This window comes from Rissa tridactyla, chromosome 9 (assembly GCF_028500815.1).
Source record: "Rissa tridactyla isolate bRisTri1 chromosome 9, bRisTri1.patW.cur.20221130, whole genome shotgun sequence".
NCBI lineage: Eukaryota > Metazoa > Chordata > Aves > Charadriiformes > Laridae > Rissa > Rissa tridactyla.
This window is the reverse complement of record NC_071474.1, coordinates 48,535,538-48,553,066: the sequence shown is the minus strand read 5'-3', so window position 1 is coordinate 48,553,066 and position 17,529 is coordinate 48,535,538. Positions and strand designations below refer to the sequence as shown.

General features: G+C 52.2%; 1 protein-coding gene across 3 annotated transcripts in view; it reads right to left on the bottom strand.

The window, feature by feature from the left end:
- The window catches only part of TMLHE (trimethyllysine hydroxylase, epsilon), a 35,480-nt gene extending 21,252 nt beyond the window's left edge, over positions 1–14,228 (bottom strand). The window contains exons 1-9 of one of the 3 annotated variants that reach the window (XM_054213971.1): positions 14,081–14,228; positions 13,591–13,843; positions 12,396–12,508; positions 8,798–8,979; positions 7,032–7,208; positions 5,974–6,253; positions 4,730–4,849; positions 1,354–1,590; positions 506–644 (exon numbers count right to left, since the gene is read on the bottom strand). In XM_054213971.1, the coding sequence (XP_054069946.1) occupies positions 506–644; positions 1,354–1,590; positions 4,730–4,849; positions 5,974–6,253; positions 7,032–7,208; positions 8,798–8,979; positions 12,396–12,448 (1,188 nt within the window). In that variant the 5' untranslated portion in view covers positions 12,449–12,508; positions 13,591–13,843; positions 14,081–14,228. Of the gene's footprint in view, positions 1–505; positions 645–1,353; positions 1,591–4,729; positions 4,850–5,973; positions 6,254–7,031; positions 7,209–8,797; positions 8,980–9,734; positions 9,867–12,395; positions 12,509–13,590; positions 13,844–14,080 lie in introns of all 3 variants that reach the window. The other 2 variants (XM_054213973.1, XM_054213972.1) reach the window with 2 other exon arrangements.
- Positions 14,229–17,529: the final 3,301 nt, after the last annotated feature.

Below are 17,529 nucleotides of genomic sequence, written 5' to 3'. Positions count from 1 at the left end.
GATGCACATGAGACTACAGCCAGCTGTTTTGTGTGATCTAGCACAGCTGTTTTATCTGAAGCCAGCAGTTCTGCTCTGCTGCTAACCACAAATTAAAACACGACAGCTAGCAAAGCACAGAAATACATTCTGAGCCGCTTCTTTGCTTTTCTACCGGAGAGGTTGGGCAATAGTTCACCAGCAACAGAAAGTGGCCATTTTCAGCCTCTGTGGTGTCACTTCCCCCCAGGCATCCTTGGGAAGAGAGAGGCGTAGGGGCTCTGATATGATCATCTTTTCTGCCTTACCTGGAAGCTCATATTCTTTCAGGACAGTAGGAACACATACAACAGATATTACAACACTGTAACACAGGCCACCTTAAAACAGCTGTAAGGAGGAAAACTGCAGCATATGGAGCTTGCCTGGAGCATTTACCTTAGTGGCAACAAGCGTGCACATCCAAAGGAGCGCCCTGCCTCCCTCCCTGTACCAAACACACAAGCCTCCCAACTCCAAGTCCTACCTTGCCCGGCTTCAGTTTGACCCACAGTTCATTTTCTGGTCTCCTGAGCTCTGTGGTGAGTGTGCGGTGAGCAGCGTACCAGCGATGCACAACATCATAAGGCACGGTGTTGATGACAGCACGATCGTAGTTATTGTACCTAGAAGTAAAGAAGAGCTAAGAGACTGCCCACATGGCTCCAGGAGCACAGCCAAGAATTTCCAAAGGGATTCCTGTAGGATTAGTCAGTATTTAGGGGAGGTTAGAGAGATGACTAGGGAGGTTATGCTGCAAGTGCAGGATTTTCAGGAGACTACACAACCCTGGGAGCAAGGAGGAGGTTACTGTCAAGTGTAAAACTGTTCTTGCTGGTTTTCCATGGAAGGATGCGCCACTGCAATGGGCAGGACTGAGGGTTGTGCAGAGTCAGTGGGAAGCAGAAGCGGTGCTGGACATCCTCCTGCACTCAGACAGTTTCAGAAAGCAGCCCAAATTTCCTTTGGAAGGGGACCAGTCTGCGCTCTCCCTGTTCCCTATAGGCCAGGCTAGCTTCTAGAGGCTTTTTCAGGGAAGGGCTGAATTCTACTGCCTCTCAAATTAAATGAGATGAGGGCACAGGGCTGAAGGGATGATGACAGGAGTGAAAAATCAGAGCTCAGCACTGACACTCATCTTTGTATTGGTGGTTCTGACACTTCCGATAAAGCAGCAATGTGCAGCCCAGGAGGAAATGCACAGTGTTTCTGTGGTTTCACCCCACCCCTCAAACATACGTTGGTTTTCAGTTTACAATATCTTCTGGAACACCACTACCATCTGCCACAATCCCCTCTCCTCCCCATAAGCAAGAGACCTCATGTTGACGTTACCTGATCAGATAAAGCTCGTTGTTCCAGGGATAGACATTGAGAACTGGCCCAACTCCGATCATGTGGTTGTGACAGTCTCCCACGTTCTCAACATACTCGTGCTTCAGGGGCACCTTGCTGAGGAGCTCGAACTGATCAGGGGCTTGCCGGAGAACCTGCTCTGCCGCGTAGAAACCATCCACCAGCAGCGTCCGCCCGCCCGTGCCCTCGTGCTTCAGGCAGTGAAACACTTGGATGCTGCATGGGCAAAAGAATCAAGAATTAAAGTACACCAAGAATTAAAGTACACCAGGAGAAAAGACCTTGGCTGCCCGCCCCATGGACAGACAGCATTGCTCTTGGACCCAGTCAGATGTCAATGGATGCGTCACCCTTCTCACTTCACTAAGACCTGCCAAGGAATGGAGACAGACCAGCAAGAAATGGCTGTACCTGCCGTTTCTTTAGGCCCAATCTCAGACATTTGGCTTCCGAGAAGGTGGTTAACTGCTTACACGGCCTCCCAGATCAAGTGACATGAGTCTGGGAGACTTCAAGTGGTGTAGGATCAGGCCTGTGTCACCCAAAGTCCATCCAGGCAGTAGGATGTAGAGGTTCAAAAGCATAAAACCAGCTTCTCTAGAATATTTCAGAACAAGAGGACAGTTAAAGAAATGCTGGTTGTACTGTTGAGGTCTCCAGGAAAGACAAGGGGAGTCCAGGGTGACTCTAATTCAATGGTCTCCCACAAACAGTCAAGAGAAGTCCCTCAACACCCTTAAAGACCCTTTGGAAAGCCTGGAGCAGAGAAGCTTACCTACAGGGACATCCCCTCCCCAGTGGGAAACCATCCAACTCAGCTTCTGTCCTTCTATTCCATCTCTGAAGCTTCTCCTTCCCTTCATCCAAGCAAGGCAGGCATTGTACAAATTGGTTAGGAACAAAAACTCAGGAGCTGCCTCGAGCCACCTACTCCCAATTTTCACAGTGTACAAACTTCACTTGATAAAAAATTAATTGTGACCTTCTGGGAAAGCCTTTATCTCGTGATCTCCCTTCAGGGCCTCTTAACCCAGTCCCACAGCAAGTGATGTGGCAGGAGCTCCCCGCTCCACCCTCACCTTTTCACCTGGGTGCTCCAACCTCCCCTCTACCCACAACAGGTTCAGGATAATTTTACAAAGTCAGTCCACCAGCACTGGAGCAAAGGACACACTGTGCCTCAAAGGCACCCGCCTCCTCCTGCGGCTCGGGGCACTGAGAAAGCCTCTTCTAAGGGTAGGCTCTATGGGTACAGTCTTTCCCATCGCTTGGGGAGTTTCTATCCTCTACCCTTTGCAATAATTTAACTTGAGACTTGTCAGATTTGGTTGATTTCAGCAAAGCAGTGGAGGAAAGCAGACATTCAAATGAACACATCTTTCTTGAAAAACACCCCATTTCATTTAGAAGCAGGTCAAAGACTGTTTCAAGTGATTTGGAAGCAAGTCTGAAACAGTCTGGGAAGAAGGGATTTCTGGCAGAGATGGGGGCTCAGGAAAGCCAGAAATTCATGTTTTTCCTGCACAACTATGGTTTTGCAGGATTGCAAGCGCTAATGGTTAGCCCCGCTAAATTAGCCCATGCTGTCGTTTGATACACTTCAGTTGGCTGCAGATGCGAATACGCCTACCTGAAGGGAACCCTTCCAAGTGGAAAAGAAAGGTATAAAAATAGCTAATGAGCACTATAGTTCTGGCACCAAGCAGTTTAATCAAAGCTCTTTTGTAGGCTGAAATTCTGATTACTAATTACTTGATTTGATTTTAGGGAAGATTTTGTGAGCTCCTAACACAAGTCAGCCAAGCAGGTAACACTGTGCAGGTCACGAAAACACACGGGTTCTGCAGGCAGCTGTTCACCAAAACCAGGGAAGCCAACTAGATCTGGCTTGAAGCATGTGGCAGGACCCATGCTTTATGCATATACTCCTAGCCCCACAGAGCACAACAAAATCCACTTACTTTGCTCCTGACACTGAGCTGCTTCAGAACAAATATCACCACCCAAAATCTTCCTGCCTGGCTGGGCAGAGAACAGTGCTGAGGGTGCCGCCTGGGTAACTCTACCTTCCCTGGTCTGAAGGGCTGCTCCGAAATCCACATTTGTCCCACCAGATCTCACCCCTTAGTCCCCCTCTGCTTCCACAGCTCTGCACCACGGGCCTTTCCCATTAAGATGTTCAGCAAGTCAACAGCCTCACTTGGGAAGGGCTAATCCCGCCCCAGGGCAGGAGGCGTGGACTGGATGACTCCTCTTTGTAGCCCTAGTTCCCCAGGAGATCACAGCACTTCCATCAGCTCTCCCCCAGGCTGTTTCCCGATGATTCCCTTCTTGACTGAGATGAAAGCAGACAAAAAAAAAAATTAAGCTAGAAATTAAGCCTAAATCTCTTGCACTTCACTGTGAACCATGACCAGGGCTGCTGCCTTTCTTTCTCCAGCTGTGTGTAAAACTCACAGCCCAGAGGCTGTACCAGAACAGCAGTCTGCAAACTAGCATTTGGGAAACAATGCTGTAGCTACAAACAGCTTCTAAAAAGCACAGACGGGTGCGAATGTCGAAGGGCTGGGGAAGCCTGGTTTCTGGCTACCCACAGGGCTCCACCACTGTGCCAAAATGCAAACCCCAACCTGTTTGAACCGAGGCAGAGTGACTGCACAGAGCATACGTGAGCACAGCACGTACCGCTCGTGGCTTGGGAGGGCAGAGGCAGTGGCTGCAGGCTGTGCCAAGGCTGTTCTCCCTCCTTCCCTGGAGGCTACCGCTAACAGGGCTCAGCCAGCGAGAGAGAGGTGCTCATGTGGGCGAGGAGGGCTTGCTCCAGGTCAGCAGTATCAAGTCAAAGTGAACTTCTGTAGCAGCTTTGTCCAACAGCTGGTAAGGGACACTTGCAGCAGGAGCTGAGCCTTGCCAAAGATACCCAAAAGACAAATCAGGTCAACTGCTCATTTCCGGGAGGCTGAATGCTGTGTGTCACTTTTGACACCGAGGAGGGTGATTTCAGAAGAGACTGTCAGATAAGCTTCAGGGTAGCACAGAAGTGATTACAGCACTGAGCCTTCTTTGTGGCTACAAGACTACTTGAACCACAGCGTACCACACAGCAGCCGGTTATCTAACAGTCAAACCCTTCATTGCCTGCATTCTGGAAGACGTAGAAGTTTCAACCATAGGAAAAAGTATGTACAGACTATCCCACTCCACAGGGATCAGACAGGCCCCAGAACTGCTGTGTGACTAGCAGAAGTACATCCCAGTGGCAGCACTGGAGACAACGAAGCCTGTGCTGATAGAAACGGCATCACTGAGAATCGCTCCTGCCACTGTGTGTCTGTGAAGCAGCACAAGCACTTACCCGCAGGGTTCCTGGAAGTAGGTTGTGTCTGTGTGACGATCCAGAGCCAGCTTGGTGTAGGCTGTGTCTCCCCGAGAGAAGTCAGAGGTAAAGTACCACATTCTGCCATAAATGGTCTCCCTGCAAAAGAGGCAGGCAGTTACCACAGTGCTGCGGGGACCAGCGTGGTGGTAGAGCAGACCCTCTCTTGCATTTGAGGTTACTCCCCTCCATCCTATGTACTGAGTAAATTAAAGCAAAACAACTTAACAAGATTCACATTGTCCAGAGATGGGGCTTCTAATACCTCCTCTAGTATTGAGTTTCACTATTTCCTCCCCAAAAGACTGATGGCAATGAGTCTTGCTTCCCCTCCACAAATACAGATCTTTCCACACCAAACATCAGCCAAATCAAGGAAGCCACTGAGCAACACGAGGAGGTGCCAAAGCACAGCCAGCCCTTGCCTGTACCACCGCAGGGTTGCCCAATAATCCCATTTCTTGTTCTTAGGATCCTGCATTTTCCCCCGCCTCCCCCCGACAAAATGCATGGATGGGAAGAGACAAAAGGCAACGACAAACAGTACTCAGGGGGTACAGGGTGAGGGTACCCGGAGAAAAAAGTTGGCTGGTTATTCCTTGGAGCACCTCATTTCTATTTGGAATGACTATTCATTAAAAGAAGTCCCTCCTCCTCCAGTGGCCCAAGGCAAGTTAAACTGTTTCTGCAGCTTAGATAAAACTTGCAGCTCAAACCCCAGCTTGCCACGCTGCTGGTGTGTTTTAAACACAGAAGAAACATTTCTCAATATTTTTCTTTAGGGAGAGCTACAAAAGGTTTCTGCTCTCCCTGGCTCCCAGGGCCAGGGCTGCCCTCCTAACCTTTCAAGTCATAACAGGAAATGTCTCTCTTTGCAAAGCTCAAGTCTTCCCAGACAGGCAACTTCCTTCAGCCACTCCTCTGTGCGCAGTCCCACTGTCACAAAAGTCATCACATGCTCCCGAGGCAGCTCCACAACCTGGTGACTCCAGGCTCCCCCCTAAATAGAGTGCACTGGGGGATCTGAAATATTCCACCTCAGTTCAAGTGGACTGCACAGAGACTGCAGAAGACCCAGACCTTTTGTTTGCAAACCAGGCTGCACTGCACAACACATAGGGATCAGACAGCAGCACCTTTCCAAACAAAAGTAAAATTACAGTCTGCCCTTCACAGCTCCTCTCCAAAGCTGTCAGTGGCCTTCCCAGGGCAGCCCTAGTTACCTGATTAAGCTGATCCTTTCCGCTAAGATTTCTGTGTCCTCTTTGGTGGGAGTGACATTATCTACGAAAGCAATCCCGTATAACAAGAAGTTTTGCAGGAACTCCTTCAGCCCCTCGTCTGTCTCCAGGAAACTCCGGCAGTCGACGGATGGGACCTGGGCTTGGCGGTAGATTTCTGCGTTCCAGAGAATGCGCGGGTGCATGACCTGCTGCTTCTGCCCCTCGTAGCTGTTCTTCACCAGCCACTCCAGCCCATACCGCGTCACATGCCCGTCCGGCCCTTCAACAAGGGAGAAGAGTCACAGTCACCACAATTGCACTGAACAGCCCGAGATTGTGGTCAGTGCAACCATCAGCCGAGGACAGTCCTCACTCTTTTAATTTTGTTTGGTGACAGATTCTTTGCACCCTGATGCCACCCAAAATATTATCTGCTTAAGGCCACCAGTCCTAAAAGCATTGCCCCTGCTGCAACAACTCCAAATTCAGAGCTAAGTGTTTCAACTTCAGCGGTTTTGTTTTCTATTGACAGGACTCCAAGGAGAAGTAAAGCACTGAAATCAAGCCCATAAATAAAGGTAAGCTACAACAAAAGGAAGCAAGCAGCTGGGAAGCTGAGGAGAAAGCTGAGGAGAAAGGACAGAAGATGTGAATTCTGATCAGGGACACCAGCTCAAATAGGACAGGGTAAGAAAAAGAAAACAACCGTTTCTTGACCAATCTGTTCACTACCTGCATTGCTGCTGTGTTCAAACAAACCAGTAAAATACCCAGACCCTGAAGATACACACTTCTCTACCCAAAAAGGGCTGGGGGGAGAAGGGGAGGAAAAACAGACACAAATTTAAGATTAAGGCATGTTTACAGTAACAGCACTGCTCAGATGAGCAGTGTTTAAGTTCTGCTTACAGCTAAATCTCTTCCCAAAACAGCTACTGATTTAGAGATAAGGCTGCCCTCTCACAGCAAACCTAAGGGTGGGATTCATCCACAAGGCTCCCTCTGAGCAGGGCTGGTGGTCCATAAAACACACAGGGTACAGTCACTTTGCCACTTACACGTGAGGAAGAGCGTGGTCTCATCCACTCGGACAGCCTTGGGTTTGATTCCCAGGTCCACACTAGCCGTGTCCAAGCTGCGCTGGTTCGTCTTGGCATTGTAGCAGGAAGCTGAGCGGCAGTGGTCCCGCAGCCAGACAAAATCGAAGCGCATCAGGGTGTTCGCATACCTGAGCTCTGCAAAGAAGGTCAGGCTTGAATGACGCATCGGCGTGAGCAGTGAGAAAAAACAAAGCCAAGAACTGAAGCCGAGAGCCCACAAGTTATGATCCTACTCATAGGGGATGCAGAGGCTGTGAGACTTAGCACCTCTGTACATAAATTAAGCTAGCTCGTCATACGATGAAGACCACGCAGAATATCTTCATAGAAAGCCTGGCTCTCGCCATGGTCTCCCTTCTTACCAAGTCTACAGGCAATCTCATCCCGCAACAGGAAGGAGCACAGCTAATAAACATGCTGGCCACACACTTACCTCTATCGTCTCTCTTCAACGATGGTACATTCGGAGCTGTACAGCAGCTGCTGTACGAAACATAGTTGTAGTCCCCAGCACAGGAATACAGGTAAGAGTCAACCAAATAATCACACCAACATCCAAACATTACAGACATCACCACCTCGACGCAAAGCCTTGATATCCATTTAGCATCACAATAAAGCTTCTCCTGCTTGTTCCATCCTGGGACAGCTTAGGAATACTCAAAGCCCTTCTGAAGGGGGTCAGAGCCAGCAGAGGCAACAGGAGAGCATTTCCCGCTCTAGCCCTGCTCAGTTTTGAACTCCAAGTATCCGAGGTCATTTTGCAGTGGGAAAACAATATCCTTTCTTGGGGTCACTATGTTGGATAAAGTGCTGAACCCTTTGGTTACAAGTGACTCAGAGCACCAACTAGCCTCAGCAGACATCATCCAGGCAGACAGGTGCTGGAGAAACCAAACAGGCCGTGGGGAAACATGTGCCTCAGTTACCAAAAATCAGCATTAGACAGCATTTACAACTGGCTCGCTGCGTCACCTTCCATTAAGACACACTCTCCTTGCTTTTTGATTAAGCAGTCTCACAGTGAGGTACACTTTGCATCAAAAAAGGCTTTTGTGCCCCGCTGGCTCCTGCTGCTCATAGAATTGTCTAGGTTGGAAGGGACCTTTAAGATCACCCAGTCCAACCATTCACCTAACACTGCCATAAACCACCACAAAACCATGTGCCTCAGCACCACATCTGCCCATCTTTTAAATACCTCCAGGGACGGTGATTCCATCACTTCCCTGGGCAGCCTGTTCCAATGTTTGATAACCCTTTCCATCCAGCCACACAGATAGGCTGCTTGCAAACCTGCTCCAACAACTGCGTTTCACCATCAGTGTTTTAAGGAAAACCGGCACAAGTGGGGGCTAGGGAGCAGGGCACACACCAAACCAGCCATCCTGATTGAAGTCAGAGCCTGGAGCATTACACAGAAGACAAGTGACTGACAGGGCAAGGCTCAGACGCAGTTATTGTTCAGGAATCCCTTGATTTGATTTCCAATTTAGCATCATTTTGTTTGTCATAAAAGACTTACTACCAGCAGACAAACCTGCTCCTGCCTTTGGGAATTCCCAAAGGGAACATGAAACACAGACACCAGCGTGCATCCCTCTAACACAGGCCATTTCAGAAAAAAAACCCAAAAATCACTCCCAGGGAACGAGGTCAGGAAAGTCTCACTCCTTTCCCCAAACCAACTCAAAAGCAGATACACACGCACCCAACACACCTACCTAGATGGTCACCGTGTAACTGCCAGGCACACTTGAGGGACTCTGGGGCCGTGTGATGCCAGCGAGCTGCAGCAGCGGGGACGGTCCTTCTGTCACAGGGCAGCCACAGCGAGCTATGTCGAGTGCTTCCCCTCAGCTGGTACGGCACCTTGAAGAGCCACGCCAGCCTCCTGCACCACATCCTGAGCAGCCAGGAGAGAGAGAAAGAACAAGGTGACTCAGTTGTGCTACTGCATCACATCCCAGTGTGGATCTCTGTGCTCGTATGCCAGCACTGTAAGCACTTCTCGGAAAGCTGGTATTGTCCTGCACAATTCAGTCTACTAACAACGAGGCAAGTGAGAACTAGCCCACTGAGGAGGAAGAAAAGAAGAGGGTACAGTGACCGGCAGCCTGGCCAGAGGAGCAAGTCACCTCCCAGGCACCATTTGGACATGAAAAACAACTAAACACAGAGTTTGGAGAGTCTGGTATTAAACACCTTCACTGTGAAGTCCAAGTACCAGCGTCACTTTTGCATTCTCCCAGTGACAAGGCAACCAGGCATGCTGCCAAGCTTTTTCCAGTGCCTACAATCTACGCTTATTGTTAACAACACACAACAGACTACGCAACAACCTCCATGAAATTGAGTGCTTTACCCTTGCTTAGGCCAGCTGCAGCAGATACTTCTGCAGACATCACCAACACCCTGGAGGAGGACCATGAAGTTGCACGTGAAAACTGGCTGCCCTCAAAAACTGCATGTAATGGAAGCAACAGGGAATTAACTATTAGGGGATCAATGAATTTTTTAAACAAACAAGCTGATCCAATCCACACACATCAGCTGGAAACAGAAGGAGGAGAGACGAGGGTGTCTTGCTTATTTTGTGACAACCATAAGCAACAGCAGAAAACAGTCCCGAGAAGAAACCACTGAGATCCTAGGATTTACCAGGCAAAGCAATTCCAGAAGAGGCAGCTGTGTGTTCAATGCTCTTGTGCAAAACACTGGCAAAACCTCATCTGCTGCAGGTCTTGTCCCCTCTCCAGCCTTCCCAGTTTGTATCACCATTCCTGAAGAGAACTAGAGTGATCAAGGAAGCAGAGAAAAGTGACCTTGGGTAGAGAAGCAAGAACTAGAGGAAGCAGTAAGCCAGCCACTTCTAAAAAAAGTACGCAAAACAACGAGGAAGAAAATCTCTGTTTCCCATGAAGGACACAGCTGGCACAGAAGAGAAACCAGCCGTGGTTAACCTTGGGCCAGAGATTAGAAGGTGATTTCTAAGAGGGAGATTTGTAACAACTCTTCAATACAAAGACTGAAGCCTGTGAAACTCTTTATCGATGTTGACTGAGCTGCAACATCCTGAAAGGCTCCAGCATCCTCACTACAGACAGAGAAACTGGGGCACCAGAGAACTTGCACAGCCTGAGCCAGAGTTACCGGGCATCTGAACACACACGAGAACACTCACTTTTCCCTTTGGTGGTCTCCAGCCAGAATATGAGTTTTTGTAGAAATGCCAATGCTAAGTTCTGGAAGAATGCTTTTCAACCCACCCCAGCTTTGAAAATTTAGTATAGGAAAAAGAATTAGCCAACTTTAATACACAAACTTCATAACTAAGTGAAGAAAATCCGCAGCTATAGAAAACCAGGAGCTGATTACAATGTTTAGTGGCTTTACAAAGCCTAGAGAAATGATTTAACCTCCTGAACCAAGCACTGCAACTCACAAAGCTGAAGACTATTCTTTGAGACACACAGGACAGAAGACTCTGTCCAGGTTGGCTTTTGGACACGAAGGATATCCACTAACCCAAAAGAGGGGGGAAAAAAGACGCAAGCTTGTTTGCACACGCCTGATATCGCCTCACACAGGACCCAAAACTGATAGGAAAAGCTCATCTACAAATCCATTTAGAAAGTGGCCTCTGCCTGGGGCAGCTCCAGCCGTAGTTATCTCTTTCTGCACGTGTTCCTTTTATCTTGGCCTCTTCCAATATCAAAACTTACCAGCGAATAAACACAGGTAATGGAAAGTGACCCAGATATTTAATCTAATCAATGAGACCTCTTGCTTCTCTGCTGTTCTTGCTGGAAGCAGACACCACACAGTTCACAGAGAAGCCTTAAATTAAATCTTTCTGAGATATACTAAGTCTAAGAGGAGATGGAAGTAAAAAAATCGATATGATTAGACAGGATTTACATTTTGCCTTTGTGTTTGTTTAATCAGAACTAACAGCTCTCTCCTGGCTGGAATTAATTACATGGACAGCTAACTCCTTCCCCCAGTCCTCCTGTTTACCTGACCTTTACGCTTCTCATCTTTACGTTGTCCAGACCACACGCAGCTCACCTGGGCAACAGCGAAAGGCAGCAGCTGAGAGATTCCCAGACAAAATTTCCCTTGAAATTCAAACAGAAAGGGCAGGAGGGAGAAGACGTTAAACTACCCTATGCATAAACGCAAGTGGACTTTGAGAGGGGAGAGGTGTTCAATTACCAAGTCTGCCCTGCCACCCAAGCGAGACAAAATCCCGTGCGGACATTAAATATGCATATCTTCTGCATGGCTCACCATCCAAGAGTCCACGGCAGGGTGGATGAAAAATAGGAGTATGCATGGAACCCACGCTAGAAGTGACAGGGTGAGCAGGAGGAACAGAGCTGTGGGTGCTGGAGGGAAAGACAGAAAACTCAAATATACTGTAATTTGAGGAACTGCTGTAAGTCTCTTGAGAGAAAAGACAAGAGAGACACTGTGAAAGGAGGAGGAAGGAAGAGTGGGCCTCACGAGGGGCTGGTCCGTCCAGGAGACTTCCCGCCTGGCCCCTCAGCACTTTGTCTCACTGCTGACACAGGCAGCATTTGAAGTAACTAATACTGGGGGTTAAGCTCTTTGATAAAAAGCCACATTACCGTTTTGAGCAAAGAAAAATACCAAGCTGGAAAAATAAGTAACCAAATAGTTTCAGCAATGAAAACATGTATGGAAGGAGAAATCACACAAAATCTGTGGTCTTTAGCCAGCCTTCAGCCAAAACCTTCCAGTAACACGGTGACACCGGCCTGCTGGCATTAGGGAAGCCACTCTGATGCCCTGGCTGCTGATGCCGTGATCAGACCTGTTTCAGCACTCTGTGACAGTGTGTCCAGCCTGTTTTTCAAGCTCATTTGGCATCTGAAAACAATTATCTGTTTTCCATTAAGCACTTCCAAACATTCAGTTGCTTACACTCACACATCCTTTTTCATTGCTAGAAGCATCCAGCTAAAGCAAAGGTTTCTGCTCATAAGAAACAGGAAAATTTCAGTAGCGCAACAAGGCTTACACTTCAAAAAGAGAGAGAAAGTGAAAATAAATTGTTTTTCAAGGCAGCCTGAGACATACTGTCTGTGAATCTCAGACAGGGCACGCATCCTGCTGGCCTCTTGGCTACATATGGCTCGTATAAACTGACATTTCTATCCACTTCGGAAGACGTACCCCAACACCACACAGAGCCACTGCTTGAGCGAAGGTAGCACAGATAGAAAAAGTAGCTGAGACAGGGCTGCTGCCTTGAGGGGGCTCTGCCAGAACCAGATGAGCCCAAAGTACACTAACCTGGTGACACACACCCTGCTGTGGCAGGCCAAGCCCGCTGGGATGGCTGGCATCTCAGACACTAGATTGCCAGCAGAGTTAAAGGTTTAACAGCCCGAGGTGACCCAGCTTACCTATTAATTACAAAAGAAACAAAAGGCAGATTGGCTGCCCCTGCTGAGCAAGGCTCCTGCCCCCCCGCAGCCCACACTGCTGCAGCAGACAACTCTATTAGATCTCAGCTGTCAGGAATCAGATTCCCCTTCCAGCCCTGCCCCGCAAGGGATTTCAATTAAATTAAGGAGCTAATAAAGACATCCCAGACACTGCCAGCTTCACAGCTACTTCATTTTCCTAGAAGTAAAGGTAATTATCTGCTCACCCCACATTTAACACCAACCACCTGACTCCAGACCCCCCTTCCCATAACCTTATTGCAGTCTCCTCTCTGCAGTTTCTTCATCTATCTCAAGCAAAACCCTTTCAGGCTGCCCAGCTTAGCAGAAAAAAAGCTCTAATTCTTTTTTCCAGCAAAGCAGCCAGCCCTCGTGGTGTATCTCCCCCACAGGGATACTTATTGCAGTAAACTCTTATTATTAAATCACTTCATTCACCCGTTCTGGGTCCTGCCCTGGCAGAGAGGGGCCAGGCAGCTCTCCTGGGCAGGGAGGGGTTGTCTTTTACCAAGGAAGGGGAGACAACAGCTCTGCCCAAGAGCTGCCCTTGGCTGCAAGCTTTCATTCACAGACTAACGGGATCTGACCTCTTAATCCCTGCCGACCTCTGGGTCACAAAATGTTCATAGAACAGTTTGGGTGGGAAGAGACCTTAAAGCCCACCCAGTGGCACCCCCTGCCCTGGGCAGGGACACCTCCCACCAGCCCAGGTTGCTCCAAGCCCCGGCCGACCTGGCCTTGAACCCCTCCAGGGATGGGGCAGCCACAGCTTCTCTGGGCAACCTGGGCCAGGGGCTCACCCCCCTCACAGCCAAGAGTTTCTTCCCCAGATCTCATCTCAATCTCCCCTCTGTCAGTGGAAAACCCTTCCCCCTTGTCCCATGGCTCCCCTCCCTGATCCAGAGTCCCTCCCCAGCTTTCCCGGAGACCCTTTAGGGACTGGAAGGTCTCCCTAGGGCATTCTCTTCTCCAGGCTGAACCCCCCCAGCTCTCTCAGCCTGTCCCCACGGGAGACAGCAACCTGGGACAGTTCACGTTACCTGGGACCGTGCGAGCAGGGGGCTGAGGTGGGGGAAAAGATGGAGCGAGGCTTCAAGAGGGGCTTGGGACGTTAAACGAATTAGACGGTCTCTGCTGATGGCCACGGCACTTCTCTGCTCCCTTCTCCTGGTCCCTGCACCCACCAGGCCAAGAACACTGCTGGAAAGCCTTTACACATTTACTGCCGCACGAACATCAGGATGCCGATGCTACCCGAGAAGCCAATGGCTCTTAAATCCGGGCCTCGCTGACCTTTTAAAGACAAAAATAAAATAAAAATAAAGTAACAACCACGTTACAAACTGCAACTTTGAGCTCCGGGGTCCCTCAGCTGAGGCGGCCCAAGAGCAGCCCCCGCACCACCACCGCCCGTCCCGGCAGCGCGCGGCGGGCCCCGGGAGGGAGGGACGGACCCCAGTGAGTGCCAGGCCCGACCCACGCTGCCAGGCCCGGGACCGGAGCCGGGCTCTCCCTCAGGCCCCGACCCACCTCGGCAGCTCCTCCTGCGCGGCGTTCCCGGTCCCCGAGGCCGCGAGGGAGCAGCGAGGCCGGGCCGGGGAGCGGCGGCGGAGCCGGAGCCGCCTCAGGCGGCGTCAAACGGCGGCGGGGCCGCGGCGGGTCCGCCCCGAGGCGGGGCCGGGCCACTGAGCGCGGGCGGGCCCGGCTAGAGCGCCGCCCGCCATAGAGACAGGCCGGCGGGGGTGGGGTAGAGCGCCCGCACCATAGAGACGGTACGGCATGATGAGGGGACAGGGTCGGAACGGGCCGGGCCAACGCCGCCCTCCGCGGGAGAGGGGCAAAGCACGGCCTGCATCGGGCGGCAACGGGAAACGCTGCCGTGAGCGGTTCCAGCGGCTGTAAAGAGCTGGGAGGCCGCCGTATAGAGCGCCGCATACACCATAGAGACCCAGCAGGGCAGATAGAGCACCGCACACACACCATAGAGACCTAGATGGGCGGTTAGAGCGCCGCAGCGAGAGCCGGTGTCCTGAGAGCGTGGAGACGGCGGGAGCGGCGGAAAGTCGCTGCGCACAGGGAGTGTCTGTGGAGAGGGTCCCGCCGGCCAGCAGGCGGGGCGGCGAAGAGGCGTATTACTGCTTTAACCGTGGAGCTCCCCGGGGGGGAGACCATAGAGAGGCATGCTGCAGTGTAGAACGTCGCGGGGCGTGCGTCACGGGGCGGCGCCGGGGCCTCCATGTTAATGATGGCCGCGGGCCGGGCCTGGTGGGCCTGTCGGGAGATGCCAGCATCGGCCGGGGGTGGGGAGTGGGGCTCAGACATCACCTTTTGGGGTATAAAGTGCTGATTTTCATGTAAAGGCACCGTGACGCCGTCTCGCGTGCGGGGGAGGCGTGGAGCCGGGCGGCGGAGGCGGGCAGGCCGCGGGTCCGCCCGCTGGAGGGCCGTCTCGCCTCGGTGGTGGCGGCTGCCGCCTCCCCTCCGCCTCGCTGGGAGCCTGTTCCCAGCCCTGAAAATGCCCGGGGGCTTCTCCCAGCCAGGCCTGCTGGTGACCCTGCCCTGGGCAGGGGACACACACCGCGGGGCTCCTTGGGGCAGCAGCTTAGGTACCGGGTGCGTCAGGTTGTTCTCCGGCACGAAGCATCTTCAGGGCAGGATAGTGGTACCGAGGTGCCTTTGGGCACGGGGGGAGCGGGAGCACGCAGGTGGCAAGGGGTGAGACAACATGACACACGGTGGCACTGGAGCGCTGAGGGTTGGTTACGTGTGGGTGGCTTGAATCCCTCCGTCCTATGCTTAAATGTGATGTTTCTGTAGAGGGGTTGATACCCGCCCCCCATCCTCTGCTCGTCCTATCAGCAGTTGTCTGCTGCGCCTGTGGTGCTGTGGAGAAGCCCCTCCCGACCCTGTTCCTCCCTGCGGGTGGCTGGCTGGCCCGGAGGGTGTCCCAGGATGTCCCTGACAGCTGGGGACAAGCTGTGCTGGCAGGCGGTGGGGAGGGCAGAACCTGCCGGAGTGGGCTAACCCAGCACATCGGGCACATGCTGAGCGGTGCTGAGCCCCGGCGTCCTCAGAGGTGCTGCATGACCGGGTGACTCTGGGATGGGGACTGCAGCCCTGGGAGCCAGCTGCCCTGGCTCACGTGCTGGCGATGGGACAGGTCGAGGTCTCAGTTCTCCCTGCCCGCTACCTGTGTAGACAAACCGCCCCAGTGGAGTGCCCAGTGCGTTTACCCAGTGTGGTATCTGTGCTGTGCTATACTTTCCACACCCAGTTTTCCAAAATTCAGGCTTTTTGAGTCCTTCCAGTTACCCTGCCATCGCACTCCTGTGGTCTGACAAGAAGCAGAGCAGCCGCATGCTGTGATTGCCTTCGCAGCGAGGGGACGTGGTGGTGTGTCACCGCCGCTTGCTTGTTTTCCAAGAGTGTTTTTCAGGAAAGGGGTGGGGGCGGCGCCTGGAACGGGGAGAGGAGCTGGCGGGGATCTGCTGCTTCCCAAAAACTCGGTGCAGCTCCCAGGGGAGATAAACAAGTTAGTCACTCGCTGAGCTCATGGCAGAGGCATCTCAGCCTCTATGAGAATTTGTCGCGGGCCCTTCCCAGGCTGCCAGGGTGTGAGTGTGCCCCGGTGCTGGCTCCCCGGACGAGGTGATGGCTGGCCCTGTGCTCCTCGTGCTTGGGCAGTGCCCGTTGCCTGTCCCTTGGTCCTTCTGTGCGCCGCGGTCCTGGCAGGGAGCCCTGGCCCCTCTCCCACTCGCGGCACCTCTGCCACAGCCCCGGAGCCGAGCAAGGACTCGCCTGGGTGTCTGCAGGATCCAGGCGCATTCCTGATGCGAGCAAATATGAACAAATAGTGCATCAGGTGAAGGGCTACAATCAGGGGTCTGGGGGAGACTGGGGGACTCTGAGGAGGGGTGATCCCCCTCCTGTGGTGTCCTCGTTTGGGGTAGAACAGCCAATTTCCAGTAATTTTAGTGGCTGGGCTGGCCACTAAATGAATGACACGTGGTGTCTCTGTTTGGGACGGGCAGTGCGGCGGCATCAGGAGGTTTCACAGTTGGTGGCTTGTGAGGTTGTGCCACCCTTCGGGGTGCGGAGCGGGGTCTCTGGAGCTCGCTGGGATTTGCCGTCCCTCTTCTGCCCCGCAGAGCTGGGTCGTGTGGGGCCGGGGCTGCCCCTCGGAGGTGCGCTGGCTGGCTGCCGTCTCTCCTGGTGTCCCCAGCACTTTGGCCATGCACCTGCCACTTGGCCCCGGCACATAGGATCTCGTGTGCTGGGAAAGAAAGTGCCTGGGAGCTTTTTGGGGATTTCCCAGGGAGAGTTGGGATCTGGGAATTTTCTGCCCCCTCCCCTTCTTCTCCCCTCCTTCCTCCCGCAGCGGCTCTCACTCGCGTGCTAGTCCCGGGGTCACAAACGGTTTTAAAAAAAGCAACAGCCCACACAATGCTCTTCCCTTCTCCAACGGGTGCTGGTGACGAGATACTGCATCCGGCCCGGAGGATCCCAAATTAGCCTGGGAACGGCGCTGCCAGGCTCTGCTGACAGCTCCAGCGCTGTGGGGCTCTGAGCTCAGCAACGCATCACCACGCATGGAGGAAAACTGCTCCGCATCCTACAGATGCATCCTCTGTTGGGCTCGCTCCTTCCCCTCTGATGGGTCTTGCAAGAAATGGGTCTTTCCCTGCTTGCGGGGTCTCTTGGAGGCCGCGTTGTGGGCGCTGATGTCAAGCGGAGCTCTCTGTGACGTGCAGGGCACACGCGGGTTTCTCTCTGCACGTGGCTCCTGGGCTGGCCAGGGGGATATTTCCACAGGTCAGGATAGGGAATTCACATTTTACAGGAAATGTGGCAATTTCCACAAAAGCAGCAAGAACAAAGGGCGGGCGAGCAGATGGGGGATGTTCCTGGAAATGGTTCGTAGGACAGAAATTCGGAAAAATGTCACTGCGGGTGTCGGAACTGTTTCATTTTGCTGCATG